This window comes from Poecilia reticulata, linkage group LG11 (genome assembly GCF_000633615.1).
Source record: "Poecilia reticulata strain Guanapo linkage group LG11, Guppy_female_1.0+MT, whole genome shotgun sequence".
NCBI classification, from domain to species: domain Eukaryota; kingdom Metazoa; phylum Chordata; class Actinopteri; order Cyprinodontiformes; family Poeciliidae; genus Poecilia; species Poecilia reticulata.
The window spans coordinates 21,564,289-21,582,478 of NC_024341.1; the positions used below are offsets into that span (position 1 = coordinate 21,564,289).

Sequence of the window (18,190 nt, forward strand, 5' to 3'; positions counted from 1 at the left end):
GATTATCCCTCTGTCTGGACACAGGATCAATAGAACCAGTTTAAAAGATAAAATGAATAGTTATATGCCAGACATGGAAAACTGGGATGCACTCCATGCCATAATGTTCAGAATTTAGGACTCATAGCATTTCATGGTGTCAACATTGCAGCCAGTGGGCTGAAGGAAATACAGCTTTATTTTGTAGCAATTCAAGAGCTACCCAGCTTTTACCGCTTCACAAAAAAATTAATCAGCACAGAAACTCCAAAGCACACAAAGCTATATATACAGTATATATATTATTTTTTTATTTTTTTCATAGTACCCCCAAGAATTTAAAACTACTTTCACCGCTGTAAATAAGTAAATGTGGCACGAATCACTTTCAGTTGCAGAAGATTTAAATGCATCGTGTGTAAAGAAAAGTTTTAGCTCCTCTGATCGGCTCCCACTGCTGCCTTTCCCATGCATTGTGCTGGAGTCAGCACTTTATCAGAGCTGCTGTAAACCCACACCATTATCTCCAGCACTGTGGGTGTGTGGGTTGATGGCAGGTAAACCCAGGTCAGTTTGCACTGCCCTCCTTCTCTAAGTAGTCAGATTATGTAACTGTGCAGGGAGCAAAGTGGAAAGTGTAATTATTCCGCTCACTAAAGCAAACGTTTAGAGATAAAAGATTATGTTTAGACTGTTTAAAAGCTGCCGTTTTCTAAGTCTAGACCTGCTTTATATCACCGTTTCAGGTTTGACTTTACTGACCATATTGTGCAATGTTTATTCTTTTATACCTTGTAATAAAAGAATAAACTAATTGTACAACAACAACAAAAATCAACAAAACGTGTTCAAATTAATGACCCGATTGAACGCGTCTTTCTTTGTCTGTCCACTCTCTCAGCTTGAGGACAATCAGGAGGACAGCACCAAGCTCAGAGAGGTGACGCGGCGTCTCTACGCGCAGCTGAAGGAGATGGAGAAGCAGCACCAGGAGGAGCGGGACAGACTGGAGGTCAGGAAATGAGTAACTCGACTCGCCTACTGTGACTCACCGTTCTGCTACTTTCACGCTGCTTTAACTGTTATCCATCAATATTACCGTCGGAGTCCATTACTCATTCTCCGACGCGCCACCCTTTATTGGTTTTTGTGAAAGATCTGTCCAAACTTGACTAACATTTTTATAATGGACTTATCAGCATTATAGGTTGTTTTACATCACACTCATTGTTTTGTTAGCAGCAGCATGTTTAATACGAGACAGTTTTCTCTAAAGACTGACTCATCTAATTTACTTCTTGTGTCTGCAATCTAAAAAACTGGAGAACTTGGAAAGCCAAAAAAAATCTACATTAATTAATTAAATACATGCTTAAGAGATTGTTTATCTCCTTAAACACAAAATATATTTAAAATTGTCTTCATATTAGTGATTAGCTCTTTTTAAGACCTTAATATTTACCTCGTGAATGCTGCTGTAGATTAAAGTTAAACCGTGAAAATGTATACTTCAGAAAAGGTTTAGTATGCATCAAATATGCAGCTTTTAATAAAAGCATGCCTGTCATAAAAGTTTCATATCAGTGACTTAATGGAGTCTGATGTCTAAATTTAGATGGAAAATGTGTAAAAGTTTTAAAGTACACTGATATTTTATTGCAGCAACAAGATTTCATGCTGGATTTTTTAGAAAAATATGTATTTTTCTAATTTTGTATGTTTATTCATTAGAAAGAAACATCCCAATTCAAGTAAATTTTAACAAAAATATTTTTTGCACAAGCCATACCCCTAAAATTTCATCTTAAAAGGTTTCTATAACATCTGAGTGGTGATGTGTGACTTTGTTTGTTTGGGATGTAAATATAACGTGTAAATATAACTTTCAGTTCTTGAAACTGCTCATTTTCCAAACCCCAAAAAACAATAACTTATTGCCAAGAAACGAATGGTTGTTTTAATAAACTTCTTGGGCTGAGATCTAGTTGAGAGCCAAATGGAAATAGTTCCCCCCTAAACAGAGATCTGGTGAACTCAGCCAGTGAAGTGTTAACTGGTGAATAATTTCTGAGTCAGTTTGGCCAAATGTTTCGGTTAATTATCCTGCTGAAACAAACATCAAATCACTTCCCTCCATGGTCATCTCAACCCCAGACCCTGGAAAAGGAAATAAGAGAAAACCAAACGCTAATCTTCTGACAATAGTGTGTTTCAAGAACTCTGAAAGTTGGTGGAACCAACTAACGCCCTCAGTTTTCGGTTACCTAGCAACTCACTCACTCTTTGGTTACCTAGCAACTGGCGTTGAGTAACTGGCACAGTAGTAGCAATTTCAGAGTTTAAGTTTTTTTAGGGGTGCTAATAATTTCTGATTATTTCTCAAACAAATACATGAATTAAAATTTGAGTTTCGGTTTTTCTCAAACCTTCAGTGTGAGGTAATGCTGGTCGGGACTCTGCATTAAACCGCAAATGTCTAGAAATGCGACTGTGGACTTTATGGGAAGCTTGGAAACCACAAGTAATGGTTGCCATCAGCTTTAAATGTGTTGTACGTTGTTTTCAGACAGCGATACATTAAAGTAACATCTCTATCAGCAGGAAGTGAACAGATCAATCAGATCCCGCCTGAGAAGCTGATGTGGAGACAGGCCATTAGCTTTTAGTGGATCTCAGATTAAATCGATTAGGAGATGACTCAGGCTCATGTGTGGAAAGACAGATCATCAATTTGTTCTCCATGATTCGTTCTCAGTGATTTTTTTTATTGAATTATATCCGCCTTCATTTGACTGGATATTAAATCAACACAAGGGAGAGTTTAGTTTCGTTTTCGATGTTAAGTGTGATCTGAATTGCTAGACCTGACTCTCAGGTTTAACCCCTTAAATATCGGCATCTTGGTCGGGTCATTCTGTTCAAGTATATATAGGATGTTAAAGCTGCAGTATGTAAGTCATAAAAAAATGTAAAACTGTCCCTATGTTGTGACAGTGAGACAAATAATCTGTGAAAAGATTGATTTCCTACAAAAGTGTTCCTCTCCTGACCAAAAACGACCAATCACAGCCAGGGATAGGATCTTAGCGCTGTCAATTAACCTCATGTACTCACTGCTCAATGTGCTAATGGCGGAGAAACAACTTACCACTACAGGAAAACTGTCTATCCACCGTCATTGGTGGCTATGCTAACTACCCTGAGCATTAATGACAGGCTATGCTAGTAGAAGAGCATAGCCTTCTGTTAGCTCTTCTGCAGAGGGGTGAGCAGCGCCACATAGATGGTGATTAACAGTGCTAAGACCCAACTCCTGGCTCTGATTGGTTGTTTCTAGTTAGCATTGGAAGAAGTCAGAGAGGAGATCTTTCTTTTCACAGATTATTTTTCATATGCAGTCATAAAAAAAATCTGACCTTGTTAAAATGCCCATCTGTTCATCATCTTGCAGGCCGAGTCGAACGAGTATCGCATCCGGCTGGCTGAGCAGTCGGGGCGACTGCAGGCGGTGGAGCTGCAGTCGGAGGAAAAGGGCCAGCAGGTGGAGGAGCTGCAGCGGCTGCTGGAGAACATGAGGGTCGAGAGCGGCCTCCTCAAAGACAAAATGGAGGCGAGGGAGGCGGAGCTGCTGCAAGTCAAAGACGACAGCAAGGAAGGAGTAGAGAACGAGGAAAGGTAAGAATTAATTTTTTATCAAGTTGAAACTTCCGTTGTAAACGCGGGTAGCGATTTGACAGAGAAAACCTGCAGATGGTTGTTTTGTTGTTTCCAATCAGTTTTCATCGTGTCGTCTGCAGGTGCACAGAGCTCAAGAAACAAGTGGCTGTGCTGAAGGAAAAGATTCATCACCTTGACGACATGATAAAGAGTCATCAGAGGAAGCTCCGCCTCATGATTGAGCAGGTATTTACGCACGCATCAAGGTTGCTCGATGGTCAGTGTTGGATAGTAAGTAGTTACATTTACTCAGTTACATTTACTTGAGTGATTTTTTGTGGAAAAAATTACTTATAGGAATAGTTTTACAATGCCAGCAATGAGGAAATGAGACAGAGTTGACACAGGAGGGATTTGTGCTTTTTTCTGAATATTACAGTTTTTGTTTGTTTTGGCCTGTATCACAGCTGCAGCAGTCACGGACAGTACTCCAAGAGAGGGATCGGGTCATCATGGACCTGGAGGAGAAGGTCGCTTTCCTGGAAGCAGAGGTGAGTAGGTCAAGGGTCAAAGGGAAAACAACTGATCCTCCAAAGGGCTTGTTCACCTTTTAAAGTAGCCATTACTGTGATTCTGAAGTTTCATTACAAACAGTCTTTCCATACATTTGACTGTTTCACAATTTGTGACATTATAACCACAGATCTGATTTTGCCTCTTTACACTGATACCTCCAATTTAACTCACCAATCAATAGTCCACCGTTACTTTGTTAAAACAACAAACGGCGTCATAAAAACCAGCAGATGTTGTGGAGAAGTTTAATGCGGGGCCAGGCTAACTAAATATGTCAGGCTTTCCACATGTCGTAATCTGCATTTCTATTACAAAAGTGCACAAAACTTTGTTAATATTCTGAAAATGTAAAAAAATTTGATAAAATTTGCAATTGTGGTGTTTCCTTTAAATACGAAACGCAATTAAAATCACACATGAATAAGTTTGTTTACGTGATAAGTCATTAAAAGCCATGCTGCGCTATCATGCTGCAATTACTTCCTGTCTCTTCTTCTTCGTGGTTTGCGCCAGTGGTAACATCTGGTTGTTGATCATGTGACTCATGTGATGTGAAAAAAAGTGTTTCCATTGCAGTTTTGCAAAATAAATCAGTTTCAACACGGGCAAAAAAAAAACACCTGATACTACCACCAAAATGTTTTATCAAAAAACAAGTTTCCATTAAGCGAATTTATTTACAAAATGTCAAATTGCACAATTATATGGTCAAAGAAAACACAGCTAATGATTACTGCCTAAACCATCGTTTGCACTAAGATGCATGTAAGCATAAAATCCCAGTAACGTACTCTGACGTGATTTTAATATGACAAAATGTGAGTTAATGGGGGTACAAGTGGTTTTATAAGGAGCTGTAAACATCTTCATGCCACTATTTACATGCAGATTGTACAATTCATGTCAGTTTATTCACTTAAGTCAGGGGTGTCAAACTCCAGTCCTCGAGGGCCGGTGTCCTGCAACTTTTAGAAGTGCCTCTGCTGCACCACACCTGAATAGAATAATTAAGTCATTAGCAAGGCTCTCGAGAACTGAGGTGGTAATTAAGCCATTTGATTCAGGTGTTTTGTACCTGTGGCACATCTAAAAACTGCAGGACAGCGGCCCTTCAGGACTGGAGTTTGACACCCCTGACTTAAGTAGACAAAGCTTTATATGGATACATGTGTTTATGAAACTACAGGTTTTTGCAAAAAGCTGAAAATCAGAATTTCTGTAAAAGGTGTTAAAAAAATAGCACATAATACGGGAATGAAAGTAAATGATTTTCACTTGTTTCTGCTTGCAGAACAAGGAACTGCATGACCACATGGAGCACTTTCTGGCAGGACGGGACCGTCCTGCCCTGTCCACAGAAAACAAACCCGAAATTGTTTACAGGTGAGGAGACGCCTCCCAGTTTCCTTTGCTACTCGTCATCAAGGCTTTTCTGATCTACATCAGCTCACCGTTTTGTTTTTTTGCAGCAAACCTTTGATTCCAACATCCCCGACCAACAAAGTGCTGCCTTTCATCAAAGTCATCGAGATCAAATCCTGAGCAACATCCATGGAAATGATCTAGAACAAATGTGTAAATATGTTTTACTTACCCTCTGTTAATATATGTGTACACAGATATTTATATGTAGCTCTGCAGTGGTGGGTATTTAACAGACCTCATGTTTGTGGCTTTTTCACATGTAGAATATTTGTTGCATGTTAAAAACAAATAGGGCAACATGATGAATTCCTCAAAAGCAGTTAAATGATTTCTTGGATGTTACGCGCGGGCACAAGTCTGTGCAGTTTGTACTTTGACAGGGAAGCCTTCAGGATATAGTGGAAAGCGTTCAAAGAACTACAAGCTCGTGCGAAATAATAAGCAGCTTTATAGGTCAAGTTAGAGACGCTAAACTCATAGGAAACTAATCTGGGTTAAATGAAAAAAATAAGTCAATATTCTGATGGTTTCAGCACATTTTTATGAGTGGCCAGCTTCCTTAAGGGTCACAGTTTAATTCCTCAGTGCTTTGTTCAGACTTTGTTAATGTGTCAGAATGTTTCTCTTACATTAAGTGGGTCATTTGTGAACAAAAAATGCATTTAATGTAACAAAACTCTGGATTTAAACTCCAAATATTCTCTAAGCTATATTATTTTCCAATCTGCAAGGTATTGCTTGAACATGCTCTGTGTCCAGGCTTAACTTCTGTTAGTCATATTTAATAATGAATATTTAACATTGTTTTGTATTTTTCTTCAACTTCTGTCAATATTTTTGTTGTGTTTCTGCAAAAGCTGTAAATAGATATCACAAAGTTAGACATTTTGTTGCAGATTTTCTCCACTTTTATTTAAACCTAAATAAAAAAACAGAATAACCTGAATACTGCTGGCGCTTCGTTTCTTACGGGTTTAATTATGGGTTATACTGCCACCTAGTGGTGCTATGAAGAACAGGAACTGAATTAGATGTATGGTTGTTTTTATTCCTTTCCGTCTTTAAGTCACATAGAAACACATCTCAGATAAATACAAACCAAACAGCATCAATAAGTTATAAATTAAATATTTCACATCTGTACAAACAATTTTTAAAAAACAACTAATATTTAGATTCACATTTAGGCTTTTAAAAAGAAATGTCAAATAATTTAAAATGAAATCTGTAGCAGGTTGGGCCTAATTACCCATTAGGTCCAAAGTTTGCAAACATTTCTGAAGTGTGTGCAACATAAAGGCGATGCCTGGAAAAGTCCCAGTTTTTGTTGAGAACTTTAAAACACAACCTAGAAACACGCAGTCACAGTTTCTCCTTTTGAGCGTCTGAGTTTCACAGCGTGCTCTCCAGTGTGTTGTAGTTATCTTTGAAGCTTTTGAGCTCCAGAAAGTGTTTGGGCCTCTTGCTGCGCTGACCCGTGGAGGGCAGGTAAGTGACCTGGATGGTGGAGGGAGCGCCGCGGACTGGGGAGCCCGTTAGGTCTTTGGCCGCAGACTGGTGTTGCTGGTCCAAACTGGTGCTGCTGGAGTAGGCCTTCACTCTGGAGGAGAGGAGAGAGGGATGACAGTCGGTAAAACTGTTCTTATGCAGCTCTAAGTGACATTAAACTAAAATCGATGCAAAAAAAAAAAAAAAAGATATTCTAGCAGTTCTAAGGCTATTTTTGCACATCTTGATCTTGTTTTTGTTTCTTTAGTGTTTCCGTTCATACTACTAACTTAACCCGACCGCAACAAGACTTCTGGTAAAGTGTTTACGTTCTCAAAACGACCCACATGCACAGAAGAAAAATGTTAAGGTCACAGCGGCACTTTGCTTCAGATTGTTGTTTAAAAAGAGAAAAAATAAATAAAAAGCACAACTAATAGCAACAGCTTTTTGTGGAGCATTCACTGCAACTTCTATAGTGAAATCTGTTTGGATGTGTAGTCAGAGCCAGGAGTGATGGGATAGTTATGTGATGAGCTTCAAATTCATCTGGATTTATCTTTTTCTGGAGCAGAATTATCACATTAATAATATAAAAGCTGCAAAAAATGCAACATGGCCGTTCAGACGGAAGACGTTTTGAAAACAAACAAATATGTATCAAAATTGGTCGGAACTTCAACTAGGGAGGTGGAACTTCACCAGATCTCTGGTGAAGTGAAGAGATCAGAACTTAGCCTGAACACTACTGGGAAACTGTTCAGTTCTCTCCCTGTCAGCATGAATAATGTGATCTAAAGCACTTGTTCCAACATTGTCCAGACTTAATAGTTTTCAAGTCTGGACCGGCATGGCAGCACTTACACATCAACCAGTTCATCGAGAGCTTGTTGGTACTCCAGAAACTCTGCCTCGCCGAACGCCTGTCACACAGCAAGAGGAAAGTTAGCGAGCTTCCCTCCACTTTTAGCCAGAGGGGGTAAATTTAACTGGTCCTTCGCCTACCCCGGTTCCGTGGCGAGCGCAGTCGTAGCCTTCAAGCAAGCGATCGATGAGCGCGCTGCGGCTGCTCTTGATCAAAGAGTGGGAATTGCGCAGCTCCACCAGCCAGTTCCTGAAGCTGCGGCCAGTAAATGCGCTCGGAGTGCCGCTTATCTCCTGAACGGGAATCCCTAAACAGGGAAACCAGAAGATTTAAGAAGTGAACCTGTTAAAAAGTCAACGACTGCTCTGTAAGTTTGACTAAATCAGTGCTGTACTTAAAAAAATGTCCTAAGTTATTAGCAGCACATCAAAACAAAAACAAAGAGCGCTCCATGAACTTGTTTCTCTTCAAAAGGTATCATGAACTCCAGTGCTATTTATTCATTGTGTTCATTTGATCATTTGTGTTGATGTTAACACCTCTCTATCTGACTGTGCTGTTGTTATTCAAATATTCATAATTATGTCCTTTTTATTTACATGAAAGCAGAATTTTTGTGTTTCTGTATATTTTTTGTTTCCTAAAATTTACACATTAATAATAATTAATTAATAATTAGTTGTTTTGCTAATCTGCTTTGAAAAAAAAAAAGACATTCATTTATTTATAGAACTGAAACTGGATAGTCATTTGGTCTTTCAGTAGGTTAACTGTTTATATGTCAGATGTGCTTAAATATTAGCAAAAATGGGGTAGGTCAAGTATAAATAATTTTAGCACATGAATTTGCTGAAAACAGAAATATTTCCAAGTATAGTTTCTCCCTCCTCTCCAGATTAAATGCACTCAAGGTAAAGGTTGTGTGACACTATTCTACTGCAATAAATAAAGACTTTACAGAGGAAGTCTGGAGGGTTCTGGGTTTGGGTAATATGTTTTCTTTTTGTATTTATCAGATTTTACTTGACCTAAGATCAGAATCCTGCTAATGTTATGATATAGATCTATAATAATAGCATTTTATTTCTGATATTGATAAATTGATATGTAACAATGTTGTAGGGTTTGTTTGTTTTTTGTTTTTGCAGGTTTTCATGTGAAAATAAGTTTGTACTGCTGCCTTGACCCAGAAATAAATAATTTAAGGGGATTTCTGACTCTGGTTGGAGAGAAAATGATGACAATATTGCTTTAATCTTAACCACCAACAGAAACTAAATGTTAAAACTCACCTGAGTCGCGAATAGCATCGAGGGCTTTCATTCGGTACAGATAGTTGTAGCAACCTTGGAGGGAGAGAGTTTATTTGTTACATTAAAACTGAAAATAATAATTTTGCAGAGTGATAAAGGAAGCAAAAAATAATAATGATATGACTGACTCATCTGCGATCCCCTCCTGAGTCGGTCATCCCCCTCTGATAGGAGCCGAGGTTCGAAGCAGATCTCCTGGACCTTAGAAAGCTTGGAGTCGATATTTTCCCTCAAGCCCTGTCAATAGATTCCTGTGTAGGTGATAAAGTTAGAGGTACCAGATCCTAAAGGTGAGAAAAGTCCAGCTACCTTAGGTGCATTGTGGCCAATAGGTGCGTGCGGTCCACGGCGGGATCTCATCGCAAACCGCATGATTTGCCTTTTCACGAAGATAAACAGCAGCACGAACACCTGCGCACAAAGCCAGACAAAGCTTTAGAGTTTAACAATATTACGCAAGTGTTTTTTTATAATGTTCCCTAGATACGGTAAGCGACTCACCAAGCTGCCATAAGCCATTACCAAAACAACATTGACCCCGGACAGAGGCGACGAATCTGCCATTCTGCCTGTAAACTTCAATAAATTCAACGATTGTGGTTACATTAGCTCGGCAGCTAAGGGTACGTTCAATAAAATGCCAAAGCCGGCCAACGCAGTATAAACCGCTTTATTACATGGCTGTACTTAAATAATTCTTCTTTAAAAAAAATAAAAAATTATTATACCGTAATAACGTAATCGCCCATTTTCATAGTATTTACTTCCAATACCGGTTTTACCTTGAGCTAGCTTTGAACTGACAGGATGACACTACTGCGCAACACAGGATGGTGCAGTGCTGCCCCCTCCTGGTGAGGAGTGGAGATCAAGGCAGCACACCAATAAAACATCAAGGAAGCGATTTGATTCATCTCTGAGTACAAAGCTTTGGACAAAGTTCAAATAAATTCTTCATATCACGCTTTCATATTTTTCCAAAACCTCAGGGATTATTATCTATTTATTTGACTATCTTCAATGTAGACCTTCAAAGGTTTCTCAAAAAACAACAGCGATCATACACTTAAAGCATTTAGCATTTATGTTATTATTATTATTATTATTATTATTATTATTATTATTATTATTATTATTATTATTATTATTATTATTATTATTATTAACAATCTACAATGCAACAATTTACAATGCTACTGCAACTGCTGCATCGTGTAAATTGTTGCATAATAATGCCACGGCTAATAATAATAGCAATGATAATAGTGGGATTTAAAAATTATATCGTATGGAAACTCCAAAGTTCCACGCAGGGGCGATCCTGGGCGAACAACCGGAGACCAAGACAAACAAAAGACATTAATTAATGACAGAACACAGTTGGTGCCACAACTATTTTGTGGCTATCTGTAGTCCATATGAAAGACAAGTCAAGTATCAGAAATCTAGATTTCGATTGAATAAAGTCATCTAGATGTTTTTCTTTTTTCTACAAACTTCTGTTCCCTTTTAAAACTGCATACAAGACTTATAAAAACTTTGAAAGATGAATAGATACAACACCTTAACAATGACAAGCTTGCAAATAAAAATATTTAAATTATAAATGTACATTTGTACATTTATAATTTAAATAAATTTTAATTATTTAATATGTGCCTAACATAGTTATGTTAGGCACATTGGGAACCCCACATTGCATGATTTTCCTGTTCTCCTACTTATTCACACCTGGAAAATGCTTAAAATTCCTGACCGTTGTTGTTTTCCAGATGAGATGTGCCCTGTTATTATTTGGGGAACCTTTCATTTTGTCAATAATAGCAATAATTAATAGCTGATTGAAGATTTGTGCATCTGTTTGGTTGTTATTTTATTGTTTTTGTTTTACTTGGACCTTGAGTTTGAAATAAAGTTTGCATCTACCTAATAACTCCTCCATTTCTAAACACATACTGCATACTTTACCAATGCATAATAACAATGAGACATAAGTACTCTCCAAAAAAAGACGAGATAGTTTCTTTTGAAATTGTTTCTTTAATTGTTTTCACCTTCTTGTGTACCTGTGGAGCAGCAATCTGGGGATTGTTTTTGATTTCCACAGTGAGGAGGACACACGCCAGCTGCAGTTTGTTTCTTCCACCTTGTCGCCTCCTGTGTTTTGCATCAACATCTTCAGCATGTCACAACTCGGTTGATGATATCTAACTATACATATCCGAAAGTGATCACGTGGTGTGGCTCCTGTTTCCTCGAAGCGGCTCTGTGAAAAAACCACGTGACGCAGTTCTCCGTAGCGTCAGAGTGGAAAAGAAACAGGTAAATTCAGCCTCTCGTTTATTGTCTGTGGGCTTGTTGGCTCGGTTTTTTTGTGTGTGTGTGTGTGTATACATTTCCTTTAATTTGTTCTACTAAAGTTCAGGAATTGCACACAGCCCTGAATCCGAACAGCAGTTCGACAGCGAGACATCTTGTCGGCTGTAGCTGTGTGTAATGTATTGAGCCGGGTTTCTGGTCAGTATCGCCTGTTATTTATTTCCATCTTAGCGGCCTGCAGGCCTACCTTCAGCCCCGGTGTTTTCCTAGTAGACAGTCCGGGTTTGGGGTTACACCGGAGGGACACTGGTTGTAAACGTTGTAGTGCACAAACTGCTAACCTAGCTAAAGTTACAGTTAGCCGAAACGAACGACGTTACTTAGCATAGCTTCAAGTTGTTAGCAATACTCTTATAGCAACAGGGCGTATTTTTTGTTTCTTTCTTCAACTGTGAAAGCTTCGCTGCTCGTTAAACAGGTGGTGAGCTAATTAACCTGTTGGCTATGCAGTGAAGTAAAGCCATCCCCGGTAATGCTGCTTTCTCCTGGCAGCTTTCTGAAGCTGTGTTAGCTCGTTAGCTGGTAAAGTTAGCCTGGTTGTCGCCATGAGGTGAAGCCGTGAGAAGCGGAAGCCCACCGAGACTTCAGAGCTGGATGTTTTCTTTCAACGATTAGCTACTGGGCTAACTGGTTGACCATGTGGCTGGCTTATCGAAGTGACATATAATTGTATATGCGACGGGCCCTGGCTACTGGTTTGCTATTATGGGCTTGTCAAAACACGGCTTTTACGTAACCTGAGCAAGATTAAGTAGTCACCTAACCTAACATAGGTTGGATAACCATTTCCTTATGACAAATATCTGCTTGGTCGTGCTTTAGTTGGTGTTTGCATCTTTTTTTTTTCTTGTGCTGCATGGCCAATTAAGCCTAGCTCTCTATTCAAAGGACTTTTAAAAGAACATATTGCTCTTGGGATTGCTTCCCCTCCCTGGATGCATATGGGCAAAACCTGGGAGAGAATTGCAAAAGCGTATAAAGTAGGGTTGTAACGATACATAAAACCCTCAAAACGAGACACGACATTGAGTTCACGAGAACGAGACGGGATTAGATTTTAATATTACTTTTAAGAGAAACTTCAAAGATCAAATTTATGCTGCTTAAAGACCTTTGTTCTGCCTCTTTATTGATTTTTGCCACAAACTCAACAAACTGTACGTCTTTTTCTGATTTCTTTTTATCTCTTTAGGCCTTAGGTTAGTGCTTATACTGTGCATGCTCTGCAGTACTTTTCCCAGTTGCTATTGGTAGCGTTTGCTGTGATTGTGAGGTCGAGCAACTCTTTGTCTCCTTCAGCAACTGAACAACAACTCAATTGCTCGTTTCTTGTTACTCTGTCAATTATCTTCTCTGCTGGAAAACCCCAAAATACTGCCAAACAACAGATTTAAGAGTAGTTGGAGCATCTTCTTTTGCAGCTCTACCATGATGACTGCAACTAGCAGGTGCTCATGAGATACCAGTCACCTCAACGAGAAATATTGTCATCATTCCTCTAGAATAAAGCTAACATCTCTAATCCTGTTTTATGGATCTTATTGTCCTCCAAAAACCAAATTGAGGTTGTTTAATTTTTTCAAGAATTTCCAGACACAGATTTGGTAACGGTGCCTTTGGTGGTTGGCTTTTTTCCCAATTCTCCCAGTCAGTGATTCTGCAGACTCCCCACTGGGTGTTGAAGCTTAACCCTGACCCTTTGAAAGAACACATTAGATTAAGTTATTATTGGAGATGCACAGGCATTTCTGGGCCAATGCACATTTATGGTTTGCTTGAAATCTTTCCTAATTGTTAGACTTTCTTTTCTTGTTATTCTCAGCCAAGACAAAAAGGAAATTGTTGCATATTCTTCTATTAGCATGAGTTTGTCTGAAAATCGGCACAATATAAAACTTTATTTCTATATATTTTCTAAACATGGACTTATCAGGCTTTAATAAAATAATTTGTACCTTTAATTACTTTAAAGATTAGGCAATATACTTACTGACCAACAACTTATGCCAAAATTAGGCATTTTTCAAATATCTGACCAGCATGGGCTTATTCTCCCAGTATTATGATGTTGATTTTAAATGTCACAATAATCAAATTTCTTTAATTTCCAAGTGAAAAACGCAGTAGTCTCTCCAGGGTAAATATTCCAGTAAGTTTTTTCTAGTATTGCAATATTGACAAATCTTTTACAACAGCAATATAACAGGACTTTATAACTTTGTCTTAAAAACAAAGAGAAAATAAAACATTGCATTGTAGCATGGCTGAAGGAGATAACTGACTTAAATGTTCAACTTTCACTCAGAAGTTGAAATTTGCATGTTGGTCTGGTCACTAAGTTTATAAATCAGAAAATTAATTGGATCATGTCATGAAGCCACCAGGATTTCTTTTGATGAGCAAACTTGGATCTTTGTGTGAGTAATAAAAGGTTGCCCAAGTACAACATGGATCCAAGAAGAGCTAAATTATTTAATTTAACACAGAAAAGCAATAAAAAAATGTAGTGATGTGAAGCATAACATTTAATACAACCTAAAAAAAAATAGAATAAAGCCAGTGGTGCTTCTGTGCATGATTTACTTTTCCTCTTTCTTTAGTGTAGCTGATGTTTTTTTTAAACACACCTGATGTCTAAAGTTATCTCTACAGTGAAATTGGTCTTTTTTAGGTTGTGTATGCAAATGACAACTGTAAACATAACATTAGTAACTAAATCTTAATAAAAATTAATTTTTATTGATATTCATTCAACCTGGAGAAGTCAGGTGTGATACTCACTCCATCTAAAGACGAAAGCTGTAAAGCTTCAAACATGTATTCACCTCAAATGCCAGCTCATGTTAGTCTGGTGTGTTCAGGTGTTTCTCGCTCTTAGAAAGGGATAAAGTTTTGGTCTCTGGGCCAAAAAATAAATAAAAATACTGATAGGAAAATAAAATCAGCTGATTGAAGTTAAAAATAAGTGAAGAGGGATATGTTTTTTTCAGCCTTCATCCTCAAAGCACATTACCCTGCATGTTGTGCTTCAGATCTGTCTCTGCTTCACCAACACTTATTTCAACTGATGGCTGATTAACAAGCTTTTGTTCAGCTGCAGTCGCCTGAATCAGGAAGAAACGTAAAACGAGCAGCGCAGTGTTCCTGGAGGACGACAAGAACTTCGATTTCTAAACAATATTTCTTTGTGATTTGAGCTCTGAATCAAGAAAAAGTGATTTAATTATTTTAATGAATTTACTCTGATGTTTCTCCAACGTTGCTTTATATTTTAACACATAAAGCACTTTTAAATATATCCCTGCTTTAAAATTCCTAATGTATTTTAATATACAAATATCTAAATATATTTTGTTTAGACAGATTTCATAATCCATTTTGTTTGTCTTTGGTTTGTTTTTTTTGGATATTTAAAATGTCTTCCAGTTCTAGTGTTAAAAGTTAATTACTTATCTTTCAGAGTGTACTGGCATTATTATGACATTTCTTAATGCTATTAACAATGGTCTCAAAATGATATTGTTTATCGCAATAATTTCTGGGATAATTTATCACCCAGCAAAATTTAAAAGCGGATATATGCCTGAAAGTTCTTTGAAATACTTTTAAGGATTACATGAAAAAGTGAACATAACGAATCGGTGACTAGATCAGCGGCTAATTTCACCTCTGATCTGTGGTTGGTAGATCAGATACTAAAAATATTCTTATTTATGTTCCTGCTCAATATATAAAAAATTCAGATATCCCATTGCAGTCTACTAATGCATATCCAGCAGCTTCTACTTTGTTGCTCTTTTTGAGTTTAATAAAAACTTGAATATATATATATATATATAGTTGATGCGTAAAATAGACATTCTTCTTTTTCTGTTTGTCTAAACTACAATCTCCATACAAAAAAAAACCTTCAGCATATTTTTGTTTTTCTCTCGTGTTGTAGTCCTTTGAAAAGGAGCCTGAGTCATTCAAAATATGAACAAGCAACTCGGACCTAAAACGATCATAAATATGTATTGACCACAAAAATCTGATGAGTGCATCTCATCAAAAAGGCAAATTTTTCACCTATGTCGTAAGACTTCGGTTTCCAGTCCCAGCACATGAAAGCATTAATACAACAATAATGGTAATTGACAGGGATTGTAGTCGGTGTAAGAGAGAAAAGACAAATGTTTTATTTTTGACTAGAAAGTTGCAGATCTGAAAGTTTATATGTAGAAGGCTCTGTGTGGCGCTGCGACTAGTATACAAAGGCTTTACTTCTTGTTCAGGTCAACTCACCGACAAGGTTAAGATTTTTTTATTTTTCTGCTTAAAGGAAACAAAAACAATTTAAAGGCTTTTACTGCAACATCGCTGAATCACTGCTTTCCTTCCCGTCTCTAAATGATAAGATACCAGTGGAGGAAGCACTTCTTGTGTGTATATGTAAACTTCGTAAAGTTTCTGCAACACCCTTTTCCTTTCCTTATCTCCTCAGGTGTTATTCCTTTGTAAATACTGTTATTTGTATATACTGTAAATGATGACGTCCATGGGCGGGAACCGAGCCCGGGGCAGCTGGGAGCCGACACAGGGCCAAACACAGAGCCAGACACAGCACAAGCAGAGGCCTCAGGTACGCATTCAGATACCTGCAGAGTTTGTATGCGCTCCGACACACTATTGGACTGGGATTATTTAGATAAAAGAATCTGCTTAATGTTTAAACCTGAGTATTGAAGACAAAACATTAAGTTGGAGGTAGAACTAGTTACCAATATGCAATGACTACTTTTTATTTGTCTCAATAAATGAATAAACTTTTACTTGAAAGTTGAGTGGAAGGAAAAAGTCTATTAAGGAGTTTTAGCTTACTTTTTATGGTGTTCTCAGGGACATAATGAGAAAATCTGAGTGTTTTTCTTGTATATTTTATTTAGGTAAATATCTTCTCAGAGATTTAAATGCTGAGATTCTCAGCAATTGATATTTATATGAAAGGAACATACAAGCTGTGACACTAATTAGTTAAATAAGAGACGGTACCTTTTGAGAACTTTCCAGTTTTTAACTTGATGAGGTTAAAATAGATTTTTCCTGTTAATGTCTTTTGTTTGGCCCTTAAAGACAAACTGCAGAAGATTACAACAAAATTTAAGTAGCTTTTAGCTTCATCTGCTTGTATTTGTGTCTGGAGGCTTTATGAGAAATTGTATATAAATTACGTTCTGTTTCAACGAGAATGCAAATCTCTTGTCAGTTGGATGCAAATGGTGGACACCTGTCTCTTTTTTTTTTTTTTCTGACAGGCCACCGCAGAGCAGATCCGACTCGCGCAGATGATTTCAGACCACAACGACGCAGACTTTGAAGAGAAGGTTAAACAGGTGAGCCTTTTTTATATCACATTGTTTTATTACTGCCTTGGTTTACTAACCTGCACTGTATCTGCAGTTTGTGTGTCTTTTTTTGATATATTAAGTCTTGACAATCCAGTGATCTTCTTTGTTGTTCCTAGTAGCAATATAAACATTTATTTTTTTCTTTTCCCATTATACAAAATCCAAAACTTTAGTCCATTAGTATTATTGTTAGAATCATTAAAGAAAGAGGTCTGAAATTTCTTTAAGGGTCAGAAATAGTTTTTTTTTTTTCCCCCACCAAATCAGTTCTGATGGTGCGCTCAGACCAAACTCGTTTGCGTGTCAAAAAAGTGCCTGATGCTTCAAGTTTGACGCGTGTGCACTTCGAGGTCAGACTCTGACATTTTGCTCTGGACGAGAGTCGGATGTGTCAAAATTGCTCTTGGTGTATGCAAAGGAGTGACATGTGTCCCTCAAACTTTTCCACCATCTCCTGCATATTACGTCCAAATAAATATGTTTATTTGACATTTATTAAAGTAAACGTTAAATAACGTTTTTGCTGGATGCATTTAGGTAGCTCAAGTACTGGGAAATATTTTCAAATGGTAAGTTATAACTTCCTCGCTGATCCTTTTCCAACCAAGGTTCTTTCTATTCCTGTCTCTGCAGTCATAACTTGATTAGTAGGATATTATAGGACAGGTAACTTCCATAGTTGTTTTTTTGTTTTGTTTGTTTTTTCTGAGATCCCGTCGGAAAATGCATCACCATGTGTTGATTGACACGTCGCGTCAAGTGGCGGAAGATTAGATTTTTCAACCAGCGAAAGGCCCAAAAGTTTTCAAATCACGCAGTTCGTGATGTGTCCTTATCGCTCCTCCACATAGACTTTGAGTCTAAATCAGACGCGCCTGACGCTCAAAACCCGTTTGGTGTGAACGCACCATAAGACAGCTTCTAGAAATTGGTTCTATGAGAAGTAACAATACAGCTCAGTTCCCAAAAAAATGTTTTTCTTTTTAGAGAGTAACAGTGTGAGGAGAAACTTTTTACTATTGCAAATTTCATATCTTAATTTGACCATTTTTTTTATAAAGGTAATTTTAAACCTTATTACTTATCTGAGCTGCATTGCTGACGATAAATCCATATTTACT

At 37.6% G+C, this 18,190-nt stretch overlaps 3 protein-coding genes across 10 annotated transcripts in view; 2 read left to right on the plus strand and 1 right to left on the minus strand.

The window, feature by feature from the left end:
- Positions 1 to 6,583, plus strand: part of tuft1b (tuftelin 1b) — a 31,597-nt gene extending 25,014 nt beyond the window's left edge. For both annotated transcript variants that reach the window (XM_008422518.2, XM_008422519.2), the window contains 6 exons: positions 881 to 991; positions 3,431 to 3,654; positions 3,777 to 3,882; positions 4,104 to 4,187; positions 5,504 to 5,595; positions 5,682 to 6,583. In XM_008422518.2, the coding sequence (XP_008420740.1) occupies positions 881 to 991; positions 3,431 to 3,654; positions 3,777 to 3,882; positions 4,104 to 4,187; positions 5,504 to 5,595; positions 5,682 to 5,754 (690 nt within the window). In that variant the 3' untranslated portion in view covers positions 5,755 to 6,583. The remainder of the gene's footprint in view (positions 1 to 880; positions 992 to 3,430; positions 3,655 to 3,776; positions 3,883 to 4,103; positions 4,188 to 5,503; positions 5,596 to 5,681) is intronic.
- An 81-nt stretch (positions 6,584 to 6,664) lies between these two features.
- LOC103472712 (uncharacterized protein C1orf43 homolog) lies at positions 6,665 to 10,124 on the minus strand. 3 transcript variants are annotated; one of them, XM_008422521.2, is made up of 8 exons: positions 10,032 to 10,124; positions 9,805 to 9,879; positions 9,613 to 9,714; positions 9,432 to 9,540; positions 9,283 to 9,336; positions 8,131 to 8,297; positions 7,990 to 8,048; positions 6,665 to 7,237 (listed from the first exon to the last, which is right to left on the minus strand). In XM_008422521.2, the coding sequence occupies exons 1-8, from the start codon at positions 10,056 to 10,058 to the stop codon at positions 7,030 to 7,032; spliced, it is 801 nt and encodes a 266-aa protein (XP_008420743.1). In that variant the 5' UTR covers positions 10,059 to 10,124; the 3' UTR covers positions 6,665 to 7,029. The 3 variants fall into 3 exon arrangements, with proteins under 3 accessions (XP_008420743.1, XP_008420745.1, XP_017163155.1); XM_008422523.2 differs by having other exon boundaries at positions 10,086 to 10,104; XM_017307666.1 differs by having other exon boundaries at positions 9,805 to 10,119.
- A 1,402-nt stretch (positions 10,125 to 11,526) lies between these two features.
- Positions 11,527 to 18,190, plus strand: part of ubap2l (ubiquitin associated protein 2-like) — a 34,136-nt gene continuing 27,472 nt past the window's right edge. For 4 of the 5 annotated variants that reach the window (XM_008422524.2, XM_008422526.2, XM_017307595.1 and 1 more), the window contains exons 1-3: positions 11,527 to 11,625; positions 16,166 to 16,303; positions 16,977 to 17,054. In XM_008422524.2, the coding sequence (XP_008420746.1) occupies positions 16,208 to 16,303; positions 16,977 to 17,054 (174 nt within the window). In that variant the 5' untranslated portion in view covers positions 11,527 to 11,625; positions 16,166 to 16,207. Of the gene's footprint in view, positions 11,626 to 11,682; positions 11,821 to 16,165; positions 16,304 to 16,976; positions 17,055 to 18,190 lie in introns of those variants that run through there. The other variant, XM_008422525.2, reaches the window with a different exon arrangement.

What these genes read in the sequence shown, in the direction of transcription:
- LOC103472712 (XM_008422521.2), bottom strand. Translation starts at nt 10,058, where the DNA reads ATGAAAATGGGCGATTACGTTATTACG. An exon ending in TAATGGCTTATGGCAGCTTG is followed by an intron (nt 9,715 to 9,804) that starts GTGAGTCGCTTA and finishes CTTTGTGCGCAG; the next exon opens with GTGTTCGTGCTGCTGTTTAT. An exon ending in CTCGATGAACTGGTTGATGT is followed by an intron (nt 7,238 to 7,989) that starts GTAAGTGCTGCC and finishes CCTCTCCTCCAG; the next exon opens with AGTGAAGGCCTACTCCAGCA.